The 20,208-nt window shown below is 36.3% G+C and overlaps 1 protein-coding gene across 2 annotated transcripts; it reads right to left on the bottom strand.

Annotated features, from left to right (window-relative positions):
* Window positions 1-3,534: 3,534 nt before the first annotated feature.
* On the bottom strand, window positions 3,535-13,221 carry dtr (defective transmitter release). 2 transcript variants are annotated; one of them, XM_067351617.1, is made up of 13 exons: window positions 12,782-13,216; window positions 10,363-12,413; window positions 10,205-10,296; window positions 9,920-10,141; window positions 9,710-9,852; window positions 9,185-9,348; window positions 9,030-9,115; window positions 8,748-8,902; window positions 8,368-8,598; window positions 8,055-8,289; window positions 6,301-7,902; window positions 5,850-6,208; window positions 3,535-5,722 (listed from the first exon to the last, which is right to left on the bottom strand). In XM_067351617.1, exons 1-13 carry the CDS (start codon window positions 12,908-12,910, stop codon window positions 5,477-5,479), a joined length of 5,715 nt encoding a protein of 1,904 aa, XP_067207718.1. In that variant the 5' UTR covers window positions 12,911-13,216; the 3' UTR covers window positions 3,535-5,476. The 2 variants fall into 2 exon arrangements, with proteins under 2 accessions (XP_067207718.1, XP_067207719.1); XM_067351618.1 differs by having other exon boundaries at window positions 5,583-5,722; window positions 5,839-6,208; window positions 12,782-13,221.
* Window positions 13,222-20,208: the final 6,987 nt, after the last annotated feature.

Raw genomic sequence — 20,208 nt, 5'->3', positions numbered from 1 at the left:
ATCTGGCTACAAAGCAAATGAGCACCAGTAAGATCTCCGAGGATTTTTAAGAAACAATATTCAAACCTCGAATATTTGACATTTCGCAAAATCGATTCTTTTTTTACACTTATATATAACTCTTCGACTAATCTCGCTTACATAATGCTTTATACTTATTAGATATCAAACGAGCAAAAGATCTTTCTCCGTCTCGAAAGAGGAGATCCTTGTTCCTTCGATTCTTTGTATTATTAAGAATTCTTCCAAAGTTCGATTCTCGTAACCGGACGCTATAAGTGAGAAACAAAAGTGAGATCAAAGCAATTGCTTTTCTTTTGTTTCAAACGTAACTTTACAGTGTCCGTGTGTGAAGAAGAATGATCTTAGAGCAGAGAATTACGAAGGAAGAGGAGACTTTAATTAGCAGACTAATGGAAACAGATCTGTGCTTTTTGCATTTCGCGATTCCGTGGCTTTACCAAGAGGACTTTTTTGTACCTTGAAGCCTGGAGCGATATAATTTTTCTTACTCTTGGTATAAATATGAAAAAAAAGTAGTTTTATCGACGGGTAATGCAAAATTTTGACAAATTATTAAGCCTCTAGTCATATTAACGGCAAACAAAAATGAAAGAAGAATAGCAGGTGAAACTTTGTAAGCGAAAAATTTTTTTTAATGTCTCCTTGTTCGCGTGAACAAGGTTGCGGAAGCCGGCTTTAACTCTTTGATTTGTTTTTCTTTTTTTAAAGTATGACAACACATACAATAGATTAATTGCGATGCAGAAGGAAAAATAACGGCGAGAAAACAACTCTGATGAAATCAACCTTTTTTTTCTTTTGAGCCTTTAAGAATACAAAGTGAATAAAAGTACTTGGAAAAAGAATCAAACGTGGCGTTTCCGTTATTTTTTTTACCGCTTCTTCGCTTTCTGTTTTCTCCCTCCGTAAAAATGCGTACATCTGCGTATTTTATAATTTTACTATCCCGATGTTTTCTTTGCATTTTGATTTTCGAATGTGCGAATCCTTTTTTTACTGAACACATTATTAATAAGATAAACTAGTGCCCTGTTAAAACGAGTGGTTCAAGGGATCATGGTGTTGGGTCCTATTTCAATTATGGAATAATCGTCATTAGCGTAGTTAAAAAAAAGAGGGGAAGGAGAAAAGAAAGGGAAGAAACGTGAAGAATGTGCCGACGACACTTTCGTGATTTGCTTTACGATGGACGACGAGAAGCCGTCAGGAATACTGCCTCTTTCAAGTTATGCACAAAAAAAAAAAAGAATAAATTACGATATGTAGTACGTGTATTATACATAAAATACACACTAAATAATGTGCAAACCACTGTTAAAATTAAAAAAAGAAATGCGCAAGAGGACGTGGCTGCGCAACACGCACGGAACAATTAAGACGTGGAGTGAAAAGTGCATCAATAATGATCGAGTGCGAAGTATATAGGTGAACATTAATCGGGAGGGAAATGTACATTCACTCGCAAAACTAAAAATTGAGAGTAAAACACGTCTTCACTGTTAAATGGTAGATAGTTACAAAGATTTCATCACTTTTTTATATATAAAAAATATATATATATATATATATATATATATATACGTATATATATATAAATAATGATAATTAATCACTATTGACGGTTAGCCTAGGTCATTCGTCTATAGTCACTTTGCCATACAGAGAATCCACGAGGTGCGTGAAAACTCGAAGAATTGATCTTCGTTAATTTGAGCTTTTTATATTTTCGGCCAAATTTTGCTGATAAACAGCGTTGAATAAATTACACTTGCTTTTTATGATACATTATTATTACAATACAATTGGACCTCGTGAATGTCCCTGTTGCGGAATTCATCGTCATTCGTATCATGTTAGGAAGAATTGTTTCGGATAAGTTTAAAATCCGTTCGGGGAATATAAAGAAAGACGGTCTTTATTTCGTCGTGTTGTAACAATGGCATAATTATTCCATTCGAATTATCGGGGCCGAATTTCAAAATTTTTCTTTAACCTATGTCTAGTCATTCCATTCCATCTAAATGTTTTAAATATAAAGATATCTTACGCACAATTACAATTATTTCTGCTGCAATGGCTGCTACGTCGGCTTTCAATATTGCATCATTTTACCTAAATTTTTACTGAAGAACTTATCGGAGTAACATGTCCGAAACATTCCGCAATAGAGAAGCTTACGCGAAAAATAATCCAGAAATGATTCTTTCAAGCACAGATATCATCTGCTCGCGTTTATTGTTCATTAAATAGATCGTCTAGATAGAAAACAGAGAGCGATATAGCCTGTTTTTTCAGTAACCGCGATTAAGAATACAGACTCGTATAATTAAGTATCATGACGTCGTCATCTTGGAGCATTATTAGTATCTATACTTCTCGTCGCGATTCTCAAAACGACGCGAAATAAAAATGCCGAATGGGGGCGATCGATTAATTACTTCATTTCGTGTGTGATTTGCATATGCGTGAACGAGACTGCATTACGTGAGAACCGCTTGGCTCTCTCTTCTGCGTGTTTTTCTCTGTGCATTTAAAACCTTGGGTATTGATAAAATATAAATTCGAATAAAATATGATAAAAAATTTCACTAAATTTGCAATAAATAAAAATGGCGAGAATTCTTCTTGATTATTATAAGAAAGTAAATGTTAATTATATTTATTTATTATTTGTTTTATTATAAATATTTTATTGTACATTTGAATGTGAAGCATCCACTAAATATGCTCAGAGAAACATTATCGCAAGCACGTGTCAAAAAAGACGACGAGCGTACAAGTCATATTTTGCATAGTGTTCGATAATAATATCTTTCGATTTCAATGTTGTATCTTAAGTCGTTATAGTTATTGACGAGTTTTTTTAAACACAGACACATACGTAAATATATTTAAATTGATATGAAAACGCGAAACAAAAAGAAGCGCGAATTCCAAGTAATCGCAATCGCAAACTGCGAATTTAAAACACGAGCTATTGTTACTTCACGTATAATACAGTAGCGTAAACTCAATTTCTTCATAGCGTTTCTCATTAATACACACGATTCTGCTAACGAGCCGAAATTCTAATAAGGAAACGGCATTTTTATGAACTTCATCACTAACATTATGGTTTTATAAGGTTTCCTTTAGGCGCGCCTTAAATCATCTGAACGATTTTTATGTCATTTTGTTATATACCTAGTGTTATAAAGGTCTGGTGCGTTCGATCTGCAATCATGAAGAAGAAAAATCGGTAAACTCATATTTTTATGCGATTTAACTTTTTCACGCTTCTTAACTCGTAATTAATATATATTGACATAATGATAAAACTCGTTTAAGATAAAATAATATTTTAACAAGTTGTTGATATCATAAGATAATGTCATTCGCGATGTTACTTTTTCTTTTATCAGAATATACCTTTGGATTAGAAAAAAATAAATTTTATTCGTGTACTCTTTTGAGATAAAGTTGATATTATTTTATTCGCTTTCTTTCAAGTTCCAGTTTTTCGCGACGTACGTTACAATGACAATCTTAATTACAAAATAATTATTGAAGTACAAAGTTTATGAGAAGTTATGAAAAACGCTTGTTAATCGCGCTGTTTTAAGAAATAAAAGTGCATCACTTTAGTTGTTAACTCATGACGAAGCTTCGTCCAAACCGGGAACAAAAGTACGAGAAGAAAGGAACGGCGAGAGAGGATTTATTTTTATTGCATCGAAGCAAAAGACTGACGCGTTTCTCTCAGTGTCAAAATGATTAAAAAACACGTCTTATAATAAAAACCAAGCTACAAATGAAAAAAAAAAAAAAAAGAGGAACGTGATAAATGTGACAAAGTTCTGTTGCTTCTACTTCGTGATTGCAAATTAGGGGGTAACCGGAATTAAGTCTGCTACCGTGTCGAGGACAATTGCTTCCTTTATAGAAGCATTTTTTCCCGAACGAATGCGTCGTTCGATTTTGATATCGACAAAACTGTACGTATTCGACGATGAAGTCGATGTGACCCTACGATAAGGGACAAAATGAAGAAACAAGGATGACAGACTTCCCAAATTTTTGGAAAGAAAAATTTAGTGCGTAAGATACTCTCTGTAACGTAAGCCATAAGTCGTAAGGTATAAGGGCTGTTAACGCATCAAAGAATCATTAATCGCGACAGAAACAACTACACAACTATGATCACGATAACGATAGTACGAGGAGATAAGCCCAAAGAGACATACAGGGTGTCGATGAAGCGCCGATCGATGAACGCGTCGAAATCGCGCATTCACAAAAGAAACTTGATCGATCGCCGCGAGATTTTGTCCCGATTTTCACATTCTTGATCGTCGATTGTTCTTGGTCGACACTCGGTAGGTTCTAAAGAATAACTTACAATTAGGGAACAAACGAGAGTGCGAGCGAGAGAGAGAGAGAGAGAGAGAGAGAGAAAGAGTGAGAGAGAAAGTGCACGAGAACAAAAGTACGTAAGAGAGTAAGTGTGTAAAAGAGAACAAAGATGCAAGAAATAAATAATAATAAAGATTTTGTTTTCTGCGTGCCTGTGCGAAGCAGCAAGGTGATATACGTGCATATTTATAAATCTATTACTATAAACGATCCTAGCGGGGTATGTAATCCGTAAGTTTGTTGAGACGAAGACGGGATACACGTTGGTACATCCCATACATATATAGATATGTTATAAATAAATAAAAAAAAAAAGAAGGGAATGAAGTGAAAAAGCGGGAAAGAGATAGAGAGAGAGAGACGAGAAAGTTGGACGACGTAGGGGGACAATTTCGTTACGCGCAGTGTGTATCACTCTATATAAATATATTATAATATCAAGAGCTTTTTGCCAAGTGATAAGTGATAGCTTCTGCGGGGATATGCGATCCACCTGGGATCTGTCCGGAGGCCACAGGCTGATAAGGGACGACGGTAAAAAGATAATATATTTAAACGTGACAGACTATCGTTTCTTTCGCGTGCGACCGATTATCATTGCGCATAATTACGGATTAATTATTATTACTATTATTAATTACGGCTCATCGACATCACCGCCATCGTCATTATTATGATTATTATTATTATTATATAATTGATGTGAGTGTGGACACAAAAATAAAGTGTACGTAGTAGAAGGTTGGTTTGTTCCACCACCTGTCTTTTTTTTTTTTTTTGTCGAAATTACGAAGTCTTCTCGATTTTAACATCGATCTTGAAATTACCACATTTATTTCAAATAGAAGAGAGAGAGGAAAATGAACATTCTGCGAACTTAAACTATAACGAACGCTTTATCATCTACAACATAATCTTCAATGGCGTAAAACTTCTTGCTTCCCTAAAAACAAAATAATGTTTGTTTCCGCCAGTTTTACAATTTGTTCGATCAACGTACGTTACGTAGATTGATTATGATTTTTGCTTTGAAAATAATCCAGTGAATCTATGATTTATTCTACTTCTCCTGCGCTATTTGCATTTCTATACTCTTTTTCATATTTCTCGTAGCAGTTTCATGTTTCTTGTTTGGTGAAACACATTTTTTTTCGCATTCTATATTTTCTAATGTATCTGAGGCTGAAAATATTTCGATTGTTGTTTCCTTTTTCAAATTAACTACATCTTCTTGATTAATATGCTTTTCAGGATCATCAGAAGTCTCATCAGAAGTCATCTCTTCGGATAATCTTTGGAAGGCAGCCTAAAGGTAATGTACAAAATAATATTATTTTGTATTTAGTTAAATGTCTATACTCGTATAATAAAAAAAAATTCTGTGAAGAAAATGGGGGCATGCGCAAAAAATAATTTTCTTACTATATACTAACTTCTGTTTGATGATAATCTGAAATATTTTGAAAACTATACGATTTTTTTTCAATTTGTCCCAAATTTTGCTCAGATTTCTTAGACGCAGCACTTGCAGAAATCACCTCAATAAATGGTTTGACTGATTTCTGTACTGATCGCTCAGTTGTTTGTAATAATTTATGGTCAGATAATTCTTCTTTTGATTCTTGATTATCCATTACGAGATTTGGCTTAATTAGCAATTTCTTTGTGCTTTCTAATTCGTGCAAATGATTGCAAAATTCTTTGTAAAGCGATACATCAGCATTCGCAGCCGGTGATTTTGATTTATAACTGCCTTCGGGCTGCCGTAAAAGATTGGCAAGTAATTGAATATCTAAAACAGATTAATATATTTCTAAATAACTTTTGTAATAAGTTTGGATTATATATACTTTTTTATATTTACATATTTATCTATATTCTTACCAGAAGCATTAGTTGATGTGGTAGATTCCAAATCTATTGTTTGTTGCGCCATAAATTCTTGTTTTGCAGAATGTTCACTTGTCATATCGTTAGATTTGTTGCTGTATTTATTGCAATCATTATTTCGTTCTCCAGAATCGCCCGCAGGTGTATTAACATTCATTTTCGAAGTGAAATTGGATGGCAGATATTCTCCGAGACTTCTGCGATCATATTTACGATATTGCGATAATTCGTCTGTGTTTTCCGCGTTTTTCATCAGATTTGTTATGCATTTGTCAATTAACGGCGACGCTTTCTTCGTGAATTTTTTTGTCTCCTGTATCAGATGCTGTCTACATCTTTCGGAGATCTGACTGCGAGGTTTGCGTTCCTCCGACTTTCTTCCGGGATTCATTTCTTCGATGAGGAAAGATTTCTTGTTACTGACTTCGACATCTTCAGCTTCGCGTGTTCTTTTACCGATCAATCTTGAAGACAGACCCGTTCCTTCTAGAGACAAGCGATCCATCGTTTGGACGAGCGATTCGATCTGAGAATTCGATTTTTCGATTACAGCTGATAATTCTCCCTTGCTGTTTGACATTTCTATTTTAATAGAAGATTTTTTTACTTTATTATCGGTCTTTTTATCCTCGCAAATTATGTCATTCTGCTCTTCATCTAAAATTGTTTTCTTGCAACTTATTAGATCGTCAATGTTTTCATTTTTAATTGAATCGACAGTTTTATCACAATTATTTTTTTTATTCGAAAAAATAAAAATTTCTGGTGATTCTTGGTTATTTTCTAAAATTTGCAAATCTTCTTGGAGAGACGTTGCTGTCTTATAAGAGTCATCGTCGGATTCGTCGACGTTTTTCTTTTCTTCGGCAGATTCGTACAGAAGATTGTTAAACTTGTCTCCTAAAATTTCGAATTTTGCAGACTTGTCATCTGCTTCCACAATATTGTCGAATTGCTCGTCAAAATCAGAATCTATCACATTGATAATATTAGAAATACTTTTCTTTTCTGATTGTTTGGAAACCGACATCTTCTCGAGAGGTATTAAATCGTTAGAAATGATCGATTCACACATTTTTTGGACATTTTTCTGATATTTTAATTCGGTAAAGAGTTGGTCAGTCTCCACTTTATTTTCCGCTGCTCTGTCCTCTTGTTTTTTAATCTCCTTGACCTTCAGTTTTCTCTCCTTAGTACACGACCATCGCAATTTATCTTCCTTGTTCGCGGAAATCTCGCTCTCGGTTTCTTGGATCTGGCTATCATTAACGAAATCAGTTTGCAGATTCTCATCCACCATCTGTCTCCCGCTCCAGAATCCTTCCACCTCGCCGTTCTTGAATACTATCTTGTTTTCGTCAACAAACCTATTCATACTGTCGCAGAATTCTTTCATCTCTTCTCGAATGCTGCTAAGTTTAGAACCAAACGGATACTCTTTGCTTTTCTTTTGATAGCTGTTGATATTTTTCCTCGACACATTGTCTCTCACGCTGCTAACTGTATTTGTGGGTTTCTGAGTTTCTAACACTTGTCTTAGGTCCGATGTGTCACACGATATGGAACAAGTGTAAGATGCCTTCTCGTTTTTGCAACCTGCGAGAAACAATTTCAATTGCTAAGTTAAGATGAGCACAATTTTTTAGTTACAAATGATGTATAATTGTTTTTTCATAATCACGCTATTATTTGCAATTTGGCTGTTGATAAAATTTTAGCAAATAAAGATATCGTCAGAAAATGAATACCGTTTATTTTATTATTATCATCGATTGATTCTTGCGAATTTGCTTTTCTTTTTTCTATTGTCTCGTAATCGACAATCTCGCTATCGTCAACACAATCATCGGGTGAATTGTGTACATTCTTATAGTTATCTGAAGTTAGTTTTTTAAGCGATTTTCTCTCCGCATTGTCGGGGATGTATTGCTCGGACTCCGATATTTCTTCGATCAGCATTCGCGGTTGAACTTCATTTCGGGTCTAAACACGAAGAATAGATGAACAATTTTTTATCCTCTCTTAAATTTCTATTTGTTTAAGAAAATAAGAATGGCGTACCTTGGTTTCCCAGGGCAGCAGAAGCTTTTCGTTGTTTTCATCGAAGACTTTTCTCTCTTCCTCCGCCATTGGCCTCTTGCCGTCACTTTCCTCGCCTCCTTTTTGCCGTGCGCGTTTGTTTTCTTCGTCGCTCGCGGGCTCGTCGTCCGACGACGACGAAGACGACGACGATGAGGCGTAGGAACCGAGGGAGGATCGCTCCTCGGACTTTTTCTTCCTCTCCAGGTGGAGCTTCATCGTGGCCGACATTACGGGTGCAGGAGACCGAGAGGTGTGGGGGTTTCATGTGGTGAATGATCAAATAGTCGACGGGACCGATGGGTGGTGATATTATTCGAAGCACGAATTCTGTACCAGACCTTGACGAAACTAGTTCTTACCAGTCCGCTGCTCCTCATTGCGGTGCGCGCGCCTGACTTTGTGGCGATTTCTTCGTCCTGTTTCGCCTCCTCCTCCTCCTCCTCCTTCTTCTTATCCGCCGCCTCCTTTTCGGACGTCTCGACCGGTTTGCGCAGCTTCCTTTTGTTTATCAGGGCTTTCGAGGGCGGACGCGACAGCCGGCAAGTAAACAAAAATGGAGATCCGTGCATAGAACAGGTGAAAGGAGTCAAAAGGGAGACCAAGGGCGGCCGTTTCGAGTAACCGACGAATCTTTTACTCACCCGTGACACTGTCGTTGATCCTCTTCTGCTCGGCCTGGATCCACCGATTCCTCTCGGCCATCTCTTCGTCCACGCCACCGCGCATCCTGGATGCAGAGATATTTTCGCGGTGAAACGAGATATTCGTTTGCCGATTATTTCATTGATTAATTTACCAGGCCTCGGCGCAGGCACGATCGCGCGGGAATACCGGCCGATCGTCCAGGTACTGGAGAGTCTTGCACTTCAGGATCATGGTCTTGCGGTACATCTTTATCTGCTTTAGCACCGGATTGCCAGTCAGCGTTACGACGCGCAACGACTTCATGTCTCCCAGAATCTAAACATAACTTTTGCTCGCACTTTCGATGGACGAAAGAAATCTCGGGTAGATTATAAAGATTTCGTAGCAATATACATTTGCATTCTTTTCCTAAAATAATTCTGTAGAATTTTTATATTTAATTTTCTGAAAAAAATTAAGTAAAAGCGTTGGAATCAAACTTTTTCTCTCAAGTTTTTTTAGTTAATGATTAAAACAATATTTTGATTTGGCAGAAAGTCTATAACAAATTTTTATCTACAACATCGCGCAGATTCGTTTCAGTAAAAACCATGTTGCTGCTGCGACATTATTTATCGTTTCGGAAATACGCTCCGATTATGTATGTTGCGCGCGCCGCGCGCAATTGACGACTTACGTCAACGATGTCGCAGGTGTCGATCCTGTTGTGCGAGATATCCAGGATTGAGAGCGCGTGCAGCAGACGAAGATGCTCGATGTCAGCGGTTTCTCGCAGATAGTTGTGCGACAGGTTCAGGTTGTTCAGGAACTTGAGGCTGCCTGAAAAGCAGAGGCACGTCAAGGTCAAGGTCATCTGGGATAATACTCGCGCTTCGACTCGAGTCACCGAGATTCTCGATCCTCCGTATCGTGTTGTGCGAGAGATTGAGGGTGTCGAGCTTCGTCAGGCAGTCAAGATTCTCGATCTTGTTGATGAGATTGTGATGTAGGTACAGGCACTTCAGTTCTCTCTGGTTTTCCAAATTGGCGATTTCGAGGATACCGTTGCTCTCCAACCATAGACACTTTAGGCCCGTATACTTTTCGAGGCTCTCAATGAAGGAAAATCCTGGAAGGACGTAAATCTTTCGTTCATATCGATACGATTAATACGCTCAAATAATGTACGTACCTTTATAATGCAAATACAAAACGTCGTTTAAATACGGAGTTTGATAGAGTTTGTGCTCCTTGCAGTGTTTTCTGATAAGCTCCTCCGTCATTCTAAAATTAATATTATTTATTAGTTTGATAATTAAAAATTGAAAAATTATTATTTTGAAGACTCACCTAACACCATGTTTTTTCTCATCGAAATCATAAACTTTCCCTTTGATATAAATCTCTTCCGGCTTCTTGAAATCATCAGAAAAGAAATCATCAAATTCCGAATCGATTTTAATCTCCGTTGTATCAGCTATTATTTCAGATATTTCATTTGAATCTTCATCATCTATCTTTTCTTCATCTGTGGATTCATTTTTGGTTTCTTCATAGATATCTTCGTCATTGCAATCCTGCGTTGATTTCCATTCCAGCGTCGCTTTCTGAATCTCTTCTAAATCCGTGGAAATGATTTTCTTATATTCATTCATTAGTTTCTTATGTTCTTCTATCTCATCTGTGAGCTTTTTCTCTAATTCTTCGATTTTTAATTTTTCACAAATTTCCGACTTTGTTAGAGGAGTCTCGTAATTTTCGAGATCACCTTGAAATTCATCAAGACTATCAGAATCGTCGGCGACATCCTTTAAAATTTTGAAATCACAAATATCGTCAGATACGCAAGAAACGTCGTGATCAGCGACGATCTTGTCGATCTCGTCGAATTTCTTCGACAGTGTTTCTAGCGATTCTTTCTTTCGATCTTCTATTTTTCTTTTTTCTTCAGCTATCTTTTCCAAAGTTTCCTGAATCTCGGTAAACGACTTGGGACGCTGTAAGCATGTGATTTTAATTAATTTATTTAAATTTTTTTCAACAATATCAGACTCCAATTCGACGATTCTCTCAGCTTCGATATTTGCGGAATTTATCTGAATATTATCATCTTCAATGAAATTTCTTTCTTTATCATTTACGGTTTCATGTTCTTCGTCATCTTTTACTTCTTCCGCAGATCTTTCTGGCGTATTATCTTTATCGTAAATTTCAGTTGTCTGATTAGCGCTTGTTTCCGTCGTGTCGCAATATGGATTATCAGTTAATATCTTTTTTGCTTCCTCGATAGTTTTTAATATATCCTCTTTAGATATAGCAGTCTCAGACGTGACACGACGCGGGAAAACTTCGTACGCTCGAGATTTTCTCATTTCGTATTCACTACTCGATCTTTTGAGATCCGAATTTTCGCGGATCAGTGAATGTTGTTGCAAATCTGCGGAAATGTTGGAACAGCTCTCGATAATTTTTTTCATCACATCATCGTGATCACTTTCCACTTTCGCGGATAAAGCTCCTATCATTTGTTCTTCTGCCAAATCATGTTGTCCGTCATCACACATGTCCGTTAAATCCGTCGTACTTATAAGATTCTCGAGTAGCTTATTCATCTCTTTTATTTCTGTAAGAGTTGTTTCTAAACTGTTTTCTTCAGCGCTTGCGGTATTCAATGTATACTCTGGATTCTCTTCGGTATATTTTAAAAGATCAATGTCATTTTTAAAATAATTTTTGTTTTTATTTATATAACAATCACTAGATTCTACTATTGAAATGGTTGTATTTTTTATATTTAATTTTGCTTGATAAGGATTTTTGATATCGATACACAATGCAAGTTCTTGTTCAAGCTCTTCTTCTTCATCTTTTATGTCTTTTTCGATATTTTTACATGTAGTATTATCGCTATTCTCGTCAATATGGCTATCAATGACTAGTCGCGCAATCTTGTCATTATTATCTTCTACATTTACACTACTCAACAAAGTCTTGGAATCAGCAGATTTTTCTTTGTCATGCTTCATCTCATGTACTTTTCCTTGCAATTTAATTAAATCGTTTAAAAGATCCGTGCATTGATCATCTGCCAGAAACTCCTCCTGAATTGTCTTCTCACTGTCTTCGAAATCCTCTCCACAGATTATTTCATTGTTGTATTCGAAATCCTTACACATGGAAATGACATCATTTGCTATACTGGAATTAAAATAAGATAGATGATTCAAATCGAACATTTGATCATAATTTAAAGAAACTGTTGGAGCATTGTCTTCATTGACGTCGTTTGTTGCTTCTATTTTTACACTTCCGCATAAATTTTCACAATTTTCCACTTTGAATTGCGTCTTTGCGATAGGATTTTCCTTAGAGTCTGGAACTTTGAACTCTGCTGAATAATCCTTGACAATCGTTGCAAAAATGAATTAATCAATTGATTTTATTTTTAAACGTATATACGAGCGATGTTCACGTCAAAACCGGAATTTAACAGTACGCAGTTACTGAAAGAAATTTTGATTTTGACGTGAACATCCTTTAAGATGTAAACATTTTGATCTTTAAAACCATATAATATACAAAAATATAAGCATACGAAAATTAAATTGAAGAACATGGAATATATAATTTTTTAAATATTATGTAACAAATAGAAAAAATTAATTTTATTTCTGTTTTTGTGTCTTATTTAATTGTATTATGGATTTTTATATATTATACGAGTTGAAAGATGAAAATATTTGTATCTTTTTTCTTTTGTATTACTCACCTTGTGCTCGGATTCAGAAGAAGTATAGCTAATGCTAGTAGAAGCTTGATTTTTATTCTCCGTTAAAGAACCGAGCGAGAGACCGTGTGGATCTTCCAACGCGTTGTTATCGGATTTTAACGTATTCATGATTGCGAATAGTTTTGCAATTCTCTACACTCTATATCAGAATCTATGAAAACATGGAACGTAAATTCTAGCTTGAATTGACGTGACTGATCACTGAAAACAAGAGCGCCATGGGCACCGATAGCTACCAGTTGTTTAATCGATACAGTCGACCACTTTCGCGCTCTTCAAGGCATTCGCGGCAGTTTGTACACATAAATATAAATGTAACACATGCAAATGTAAGAATTATTTTTCGATTTGCCGATTTTTAATCGGAAAAGAAGAGCGTTTTTGTACACACGCTGTCTGTGACAAGTAAGAAATGTAAAGATTGAATTTTTTAAACCTTGCGATTTGATCTGCATTTGCAATTCGCGTGTGCAATCTATCATCAGGTCAATCGTTTTCACGCTTTTCTCGCGGAGGAAACCGCATTGCATCGCATCTTAATGCGGTTGCGAGAAAACATTGTAGTAGATTGGAATAGATGATCGATCACGCGCGGCGGCAGTGCAAGCACAATGTTAGGCAGGGTGTCTCGTCCGCGATATCTATTCGTCAGCGATCTTCTTTCGCTTTGTTTTCGTTGCGTCTGGATGCACAACACACACGGGTGCCGCTTGTTTTTCCTCTCGGTTTCAGATGCTGTGCTCGCCCCTCGCCGTCGTCGTTGTCGTGCGACGAGCCGACGATGATGTTCGCGAATGATGCTATCACCATAATCCAGCGGAAAAGGCGCGTGGTGGCGATTCGCAAATGCCGCGCACTCTCGGGATGGCTACTGGGGATCGTGATAGCGGGAAATCGCGACGCACACACACGTGGCGAGAATCCTTCTTCGCCGCGCATAGATCCTCCTTTTTTATTTTCCCCTCCAAGACACGACGTACGGTCGTCTACTTTCCAGACGCGTCTTTCTACGCAGCATTTGCGACTCCACCGTGTCCCACGTCGCGATAATAAGAAATTCGGTTCTACATTTATATTCTGTATTTCATTTTCTTCCATGATTGTGTCTCGTGGAGAAACCTTCGTGAATGTACCGTTATCTGACTTCTACGAGTTTCCACCATTTTTGCTTGCAAACGCAGATCAAATCGCAAGATTAAAAATACAATTTTTATTATTTTTATTTTCTAAGCATGTGTACAAAATAACATACTTTTTTCGATTAAATGTTATCTGATAAATCGGAAAATAATGTTTATATTTCATAAATATTAATTTGAATAATGATATATATATATATATATATATATATATATATATCCTTATGTATATATTAATATTTATATATTTCAAAAACATAATCTTCTCCAAGTGCTAACATCTATTATCATAAAATAATTTCTTATTTGTAATAAAGCGATTGTTAACAATGTTGATGCAACCGTTTCAATTGCACCAACACAGTGTTGTAGCCGCAATTAATTAATTTTGATTAGCTATTTTTTTTTAAACTGGGTTACATCAATTACTTAACTAACCTTTCTAGATCATACTCTTTTCTGTAATATGTAAGCATTTGAAAAAATATGTCTTTAGATCTAGGTCGCACGATCATTGCTTTGGTCCAGTTACATGGTCTCGATGTTTCTCGATTGATCCTGTAATCGCAATCGGTACAATGACGCGCGACTTACGTCACAGTGGAACGCACTTTTTCGCGGCCCGGCTCGATAGTGAAAGGTCCGGTTTTGTTTGCAAAGCTTTCGCGTATTATTGCGTCAAGTGGGACTCGTGAGATCGGCAATTCGAATCGTTAGATAATCATGATGGAAAATTCTAGTTTTTGCTCTAATTACAAAGGACATACAATAGTCGGAGACAAAGCGATATCGATAATTCCTCGTGCCTGAAGAAAGTTTCTGTTGGTGACGCGTATGCGCAAGTTAATCCTGACACTATTATTTGCTGACACAGAAACGCAAAAACCCTACACGGAAGTTACACGTGTACTTGACATCGCGTAATATGATCTCTTCGACGGTATCGACGTGTGTCGCGCGAGAGTGATATTACGTTTTAGACACATAGCAATGTTTTGCAACGTTAATATTATTTAACCGATCAAATGGAAAGTTACTGCAATGTACGCAGAAGATAATCTAGTGTTAGTATACTGAAAATTAAACGCGCTGTTTTTTTCAATTGCTTTCTATCTTTAAGTACATTTATGACGTATATTTGAAACTCACAATATATTCGATTAAAAATTAAAAAAAATTATTAATCGATCTTTTTTTATACTTCTAAATTATTTTTGTGGTTGTAAATCTTTTCGATAAACTATTTGGAATTTTTTTAAAAATTTATCACGTATTATTACTGGCTAGTCTCTTATTTTACAAAAATCAAAAAATTCTTTGTTAATTAAAAGACTAAGATTGTATTTAATGGTTATGTCAAATCATCTCTTTACTTGATTTTTAAGAAGACAGTACATGCATATGAAATTAGATGGCCGATCTTCGATATGTCGATTTGCAGGACTTCGCCTTTTGCATTGTTAGTCCATGACTGTCAGCTAAAAATACACCCCGCAAATTGGTATCGTCTCCCGATCGAAGATCGTAAGGGACGATACTGATTTTTGGCACCGAACGAGCATTTTACTTCTTGCGAGACGTTTGATGACCGTGACCTCGAGGGGTCTCCATAGGACACGGTCGCGGGCATACGAGTGTACAGCGTGTATCAAATTTTGTAAAAGTGAGATTTTGAGATTACAAGCCAAGTAAATTGGACTTTAATTAAGATCTATAGAACATTAATTTCAAAATTAATTGTTTTTTGTGTATACATTTTTTACGATAAATTTTTGTAAATTTCAGCACAAAGAATCATTTTTTTTAAATAATTTTTTTTTTGAATTAGCAATATACGAATACTAACACTTGGGAAATAGTGAAGCTTCAGCTTAAAAATTTCACAGAAATTTATTAGTTTTGATTTAGAGCCATGTAGAAATCTAATAAGTATTTTTTTCTGGCATATTTACATTTTTATAGGTTTTTGTGACTTATCTCTTATATCGAAAAGAACTTATATCGTCGTCACATGACGCGCTCTTATACGACTGAGAATGCGATTTGAATGTATTATGTAATTGACGGCGGTGTTCGGCGCGGGAGCTTCTCCATGCCGGCTTTTTAAAAAGCAAAGTAGCGTGGGTGGCCATCTCCTTCTCTTTGCGAATGCAAGATCACACGCCGAGGGTGAAGGAGGCGGAATTGTATTTGAATACGCTTTGAATTGACGAACGGCCGTGAGTGTCTCGATGACACGAAATTCGTCGATTTAAAGATCGCCGAAGCGGGAAGATTCGCGGTCGAACTATTATAAAGTGTAATCGCTAGTGATCAGCTGATTATCGTCTGTTAACATAGTGGTTTCTCAATTTTCTCAAAAAGTTTTTCATATTTTTAGATGGCAGTCGATGATAATATGCAATCGACGCAATATTGGCACATTATACTTTACGAATGGCAAACATAATTCTATAAGGCATGTTATACATGCGTCTTATTCATTTTTCCAAAAAATATTTATTATTATTTATTTTATTATTTATTTAATCTCAACTACATAGTTTGGCACATTCTTTGCCATTGTGAGGATTTTTAGGATTATTCAAGAGATTGAAAATTTTGTTTTCTTGTCGAATTTTTTTCTTAGCAAGGTTCTTAACCCGTTAGAGTTCTTTGTAAGTTGTTAATTTTCAATTTTTTCAAGATCTTCAAAAAACTCACGAAGCAAAATGATCATTATCAAGTACAATTCGGTGTTCGATGGACCTAAGACAACGTGCCATTGTTGAACTTCAACTGCGGACCAACGAAACTTTTTACGAAAAGTTCGTGGACCAAGATGTTTTAATTTAATGAAAAATTTGATGGTTTCTTGAGAAGAATAAAATTTCTGACATCAGAAATTTAAAATAGATCTGTTTAATACAAAAAAATTTAAAAATAATTTATAAAAATAAAATACTGTACATAAATAATTGAAATAATGTAATGACTTATTCTCAATGGAATCAAAAATAGGAAAACTAATTGGTATTATTTTATTATCGAAAATTTGCATTGAAAAAACGTATTGATAAAAAAAATCTAAGCTGTAAAATCAAGATCAGAAGGATTTACTTAAATCCTACGTTGCGTTCGAATACTGAGTTTAGAATAGGACGATACAACTTCGTCGACATTCTATGCGTGACAGGAAAACGTGTCTGTACTGCAAGAAAAGCGTTTATTATCCCGATGCGATCAAGTATCGAGAGGGAACAAGGGAAGTCCGGAATCCGATGTTGTCGAAGAAGAAACCGAAGCTAGAAACGGGCATCGACTCAATGTCATCTGATGTCATCTTCGAACCTCAACGAGATTTAAATCGCGCATGTAAGCTGCCTCAATTTATAACGGACAACATAAAGTTGTGGATCTTTGTAGGTCATCAAGCAAGAAAAGACGTAAAAAACAGATATACGAAAAAGCAACTATATAATCCAGAATGAGATGAGTGTGCGAATTTTAACTCGTAAAATAAAAAAGAAATGTGCACAAGGCACTTGATTAAAAATTTCAAAGATTGGAAAAATCATTCTTATAATCACCATTGTCACTCATTACTGTGATTTTAATTTTATTATTATTATAACACGATATAAATGTTAATGCTGTCTCCGCAGGAGTAGCGTGAAACAAGAAAAACGCAAAGAGAATCTCTAACGCGGCATTACCGTTTGTTTTCACCGTAGTCGGCACGTGTAATACCTAATGTGAGACGAAGAAATGTTGCCGTCTGCAGACAGTTTTCTTAGAACGGTCTTGGAATATTCTTCTTTTCGACCAATATAGCCAAAATACATTTGTTTCTACAATTGAAGTATATTTTTGGAATATTGTTAAACAGATCAAATTTCAATTTTGTACCATTTTACTATTAATTTTTGGGCTATTTTAAAATCGAATTCCTCTTCACTCTATTGTGTTTGCAAAGTCACTTTTTTCACGGGAACGTGTCTTCACTTTGCACGACTAGACGTGTACCTAAGCCTCGTACAGAAGCCTTGTTAGTCGTGTTGTCGGCTGAGCTGTTTTTATAACTGAATATCAGCGAGTCTAACGCTGGAGCAGATCCATTCGGTTTCTCTAATGTGTACTTATGCAACCCCTCGCACGCCAGGGGGAGGGAACACGACAAAGCTCCACGGAAAATTCATAAATAATTGATAGACGGGACGTTGCAGCGAGCGGCGTAGATGCTCGTCCCTGAGACTGACGAATCCGTTTATTATTTATATAGGTATTTTCTTCGATAGCACGGAGACACTGCTAGCCATAAGTTGTGCGTTGCCACCGCGCCGCGCGGCTTTTCTCTCTTTCCATAAATTTAAATATATCCTCACTTCCTGCGCCATCAACCACCGTCGCGACGCGCGTGTCTAACGTTCGTGACCTCGCCCTTAGAACGGGGATTTTGCATTTGAATTGAATCGCGCATAATATGATATACCGCGTATCCACTTTTCACGAGTAGCTTAGATCGTATTTATCACCTACGGCGTTGCAGCAAAGAGACTTAAAATCCAAAATGTATCGCAGGTTTTTCTCTGTTATTTATAATTTTTTATACAATGTATTAAAAATTCACTCTTTAGCATGAAAAAAGCAATGAAAAGGGATACGTTTAAATTGATTCCTGTCTGTTTTCTTAACGTTCAAGTTCTCACGAAAAAGTGACTTGGTCAAAGAATTTTCTCTTATTAAAGCCATTCTCGCGACTAATTTACAATTCCTGTGATTGACGCTTTCTTTTTAGAAACCGCAGGTTAGCGGAAATATACGCAATGTATCCGTTATCCCATTATACGATTTCGCCACTTTCCGATCTCATCGATAAACGAATTTCGTCATGGTGATCGTTCGCGGAAATCTCAAGGAAGAAATCATAAGCGGCGCTCCGTTTCGCATTATAATAGACCTCTTGACAAAATTCTGCGGCGCATCAAGCGGGTCAATTTGAAAGTCGATCGGCAAGAAAAATCTGCAAAACACGTGGATCACCTTTTACGATACGTTCGACATTCCCTTCTCCGTAAATCGAAGCGTCGAATCGCGGCGGTTTGGTCCCTCTCTACTCGTTCTCTCACGCCATTTCTCTTTCTTCGTGACCTGCGACACGTGATAACGTCCTGTGAACCGAAATAATATATTGCGTCAATTATCAAATAATTTATTATAGCGTATCTTAGAATGTAGACGTTTTTATATCGAAGTTTTAAGATTCTTGATCAATAAGAATAAATTAGAGACTGAGTCAGGAAATAAAACGTGAAGTCACAAAAGCGTAGTATCGTAAATCCGGACTGATTCATACGCATTCCAGTAAGTACAGGACACCACAAGTCTACTCCTTGAATCGAGGAAGGCGCACGAGGAAGGCGACGAGAAATCAGGTCATCAAAACAAACCGATCAATTCGGGATCGATTCGGCGCAAATGGATTAGTATGTATGAGAAACTGCGCGCGGCTGACTTTTATGGACACGTTCATGGAAGGATCATTGAATCCAAGAATGCATTACCGTTATTGACGAATCTGAATGTCGCAATTTTTGCCGAACCGATGAATTGCTAAATTAATTTCACCGTGACTTGCATTTTAATACACGCTAATATCAGCTTGTTTTTTGTTGCGAGAAAATAAAACTAGATATTTGATTAAGCAACGGATTGAAAGAATCCTTTATTTCTAAAATTTTCACGAACGATGAAATCGATCGCGATTCACAAACGACTCTAAATGTATTTGTTTCGAGCGGCATTTTCATGAAAAGAAAAGAAAGTACCGCTATTCTTAGGTCTCGGGATTGTTATCAACGGCTTCTTCTACATTGGTAATTTTCTCTTGCATTGAATCGACGAATGTTGGAAACCTGTGACTTCTGGAAAACAAGAGCGCAAGTCTTTAGCCTGCTGGACGAATCATATAATCAATAATTCTAACATAAATAGTAAACTATATTTTTCGACTTTTTACATTAATACATCAAGTGAAAAAAATCAAAGAACGCATTAAGCAGCTCAATAAAACAGAAAGAACATATTTAACACAAAATACGTTTATACAAAAGAGGAAGAATTAAAATATTTAATTAGTATTGTTAATAAGAAAGGAAACAATTTTTTGGACAAATTCGCGATAAGTTGTATTTTCTCTCTGAGAGGAAAAATAGCGGACCTTTGTTTTGCGTGATTGCAGATGAAAAAAAGACAAATAGATGACTGATTGTCATCGCGTGTTAATTT

Source organism: Linepithema humile, chromosome 3, assembly GCF_040581485.1.
Source record: "Linepithema humile isolate Giens D197 chromosome 3, Lhum_UNIL_v1.0, whole genome shotgun sequence".
Classification (NCBI taxonomy): domain Eukaryota; kingdom Metazoa; phylum Arthropoda; class Insecta; order Hymenoptera; family Formicidae; genus Linepithema; species Linepithema humile.
Note: the sequence above shows the minus strand (reverse complement) of the source record. Positions and strands in the feature narration are given on the sequence as shown.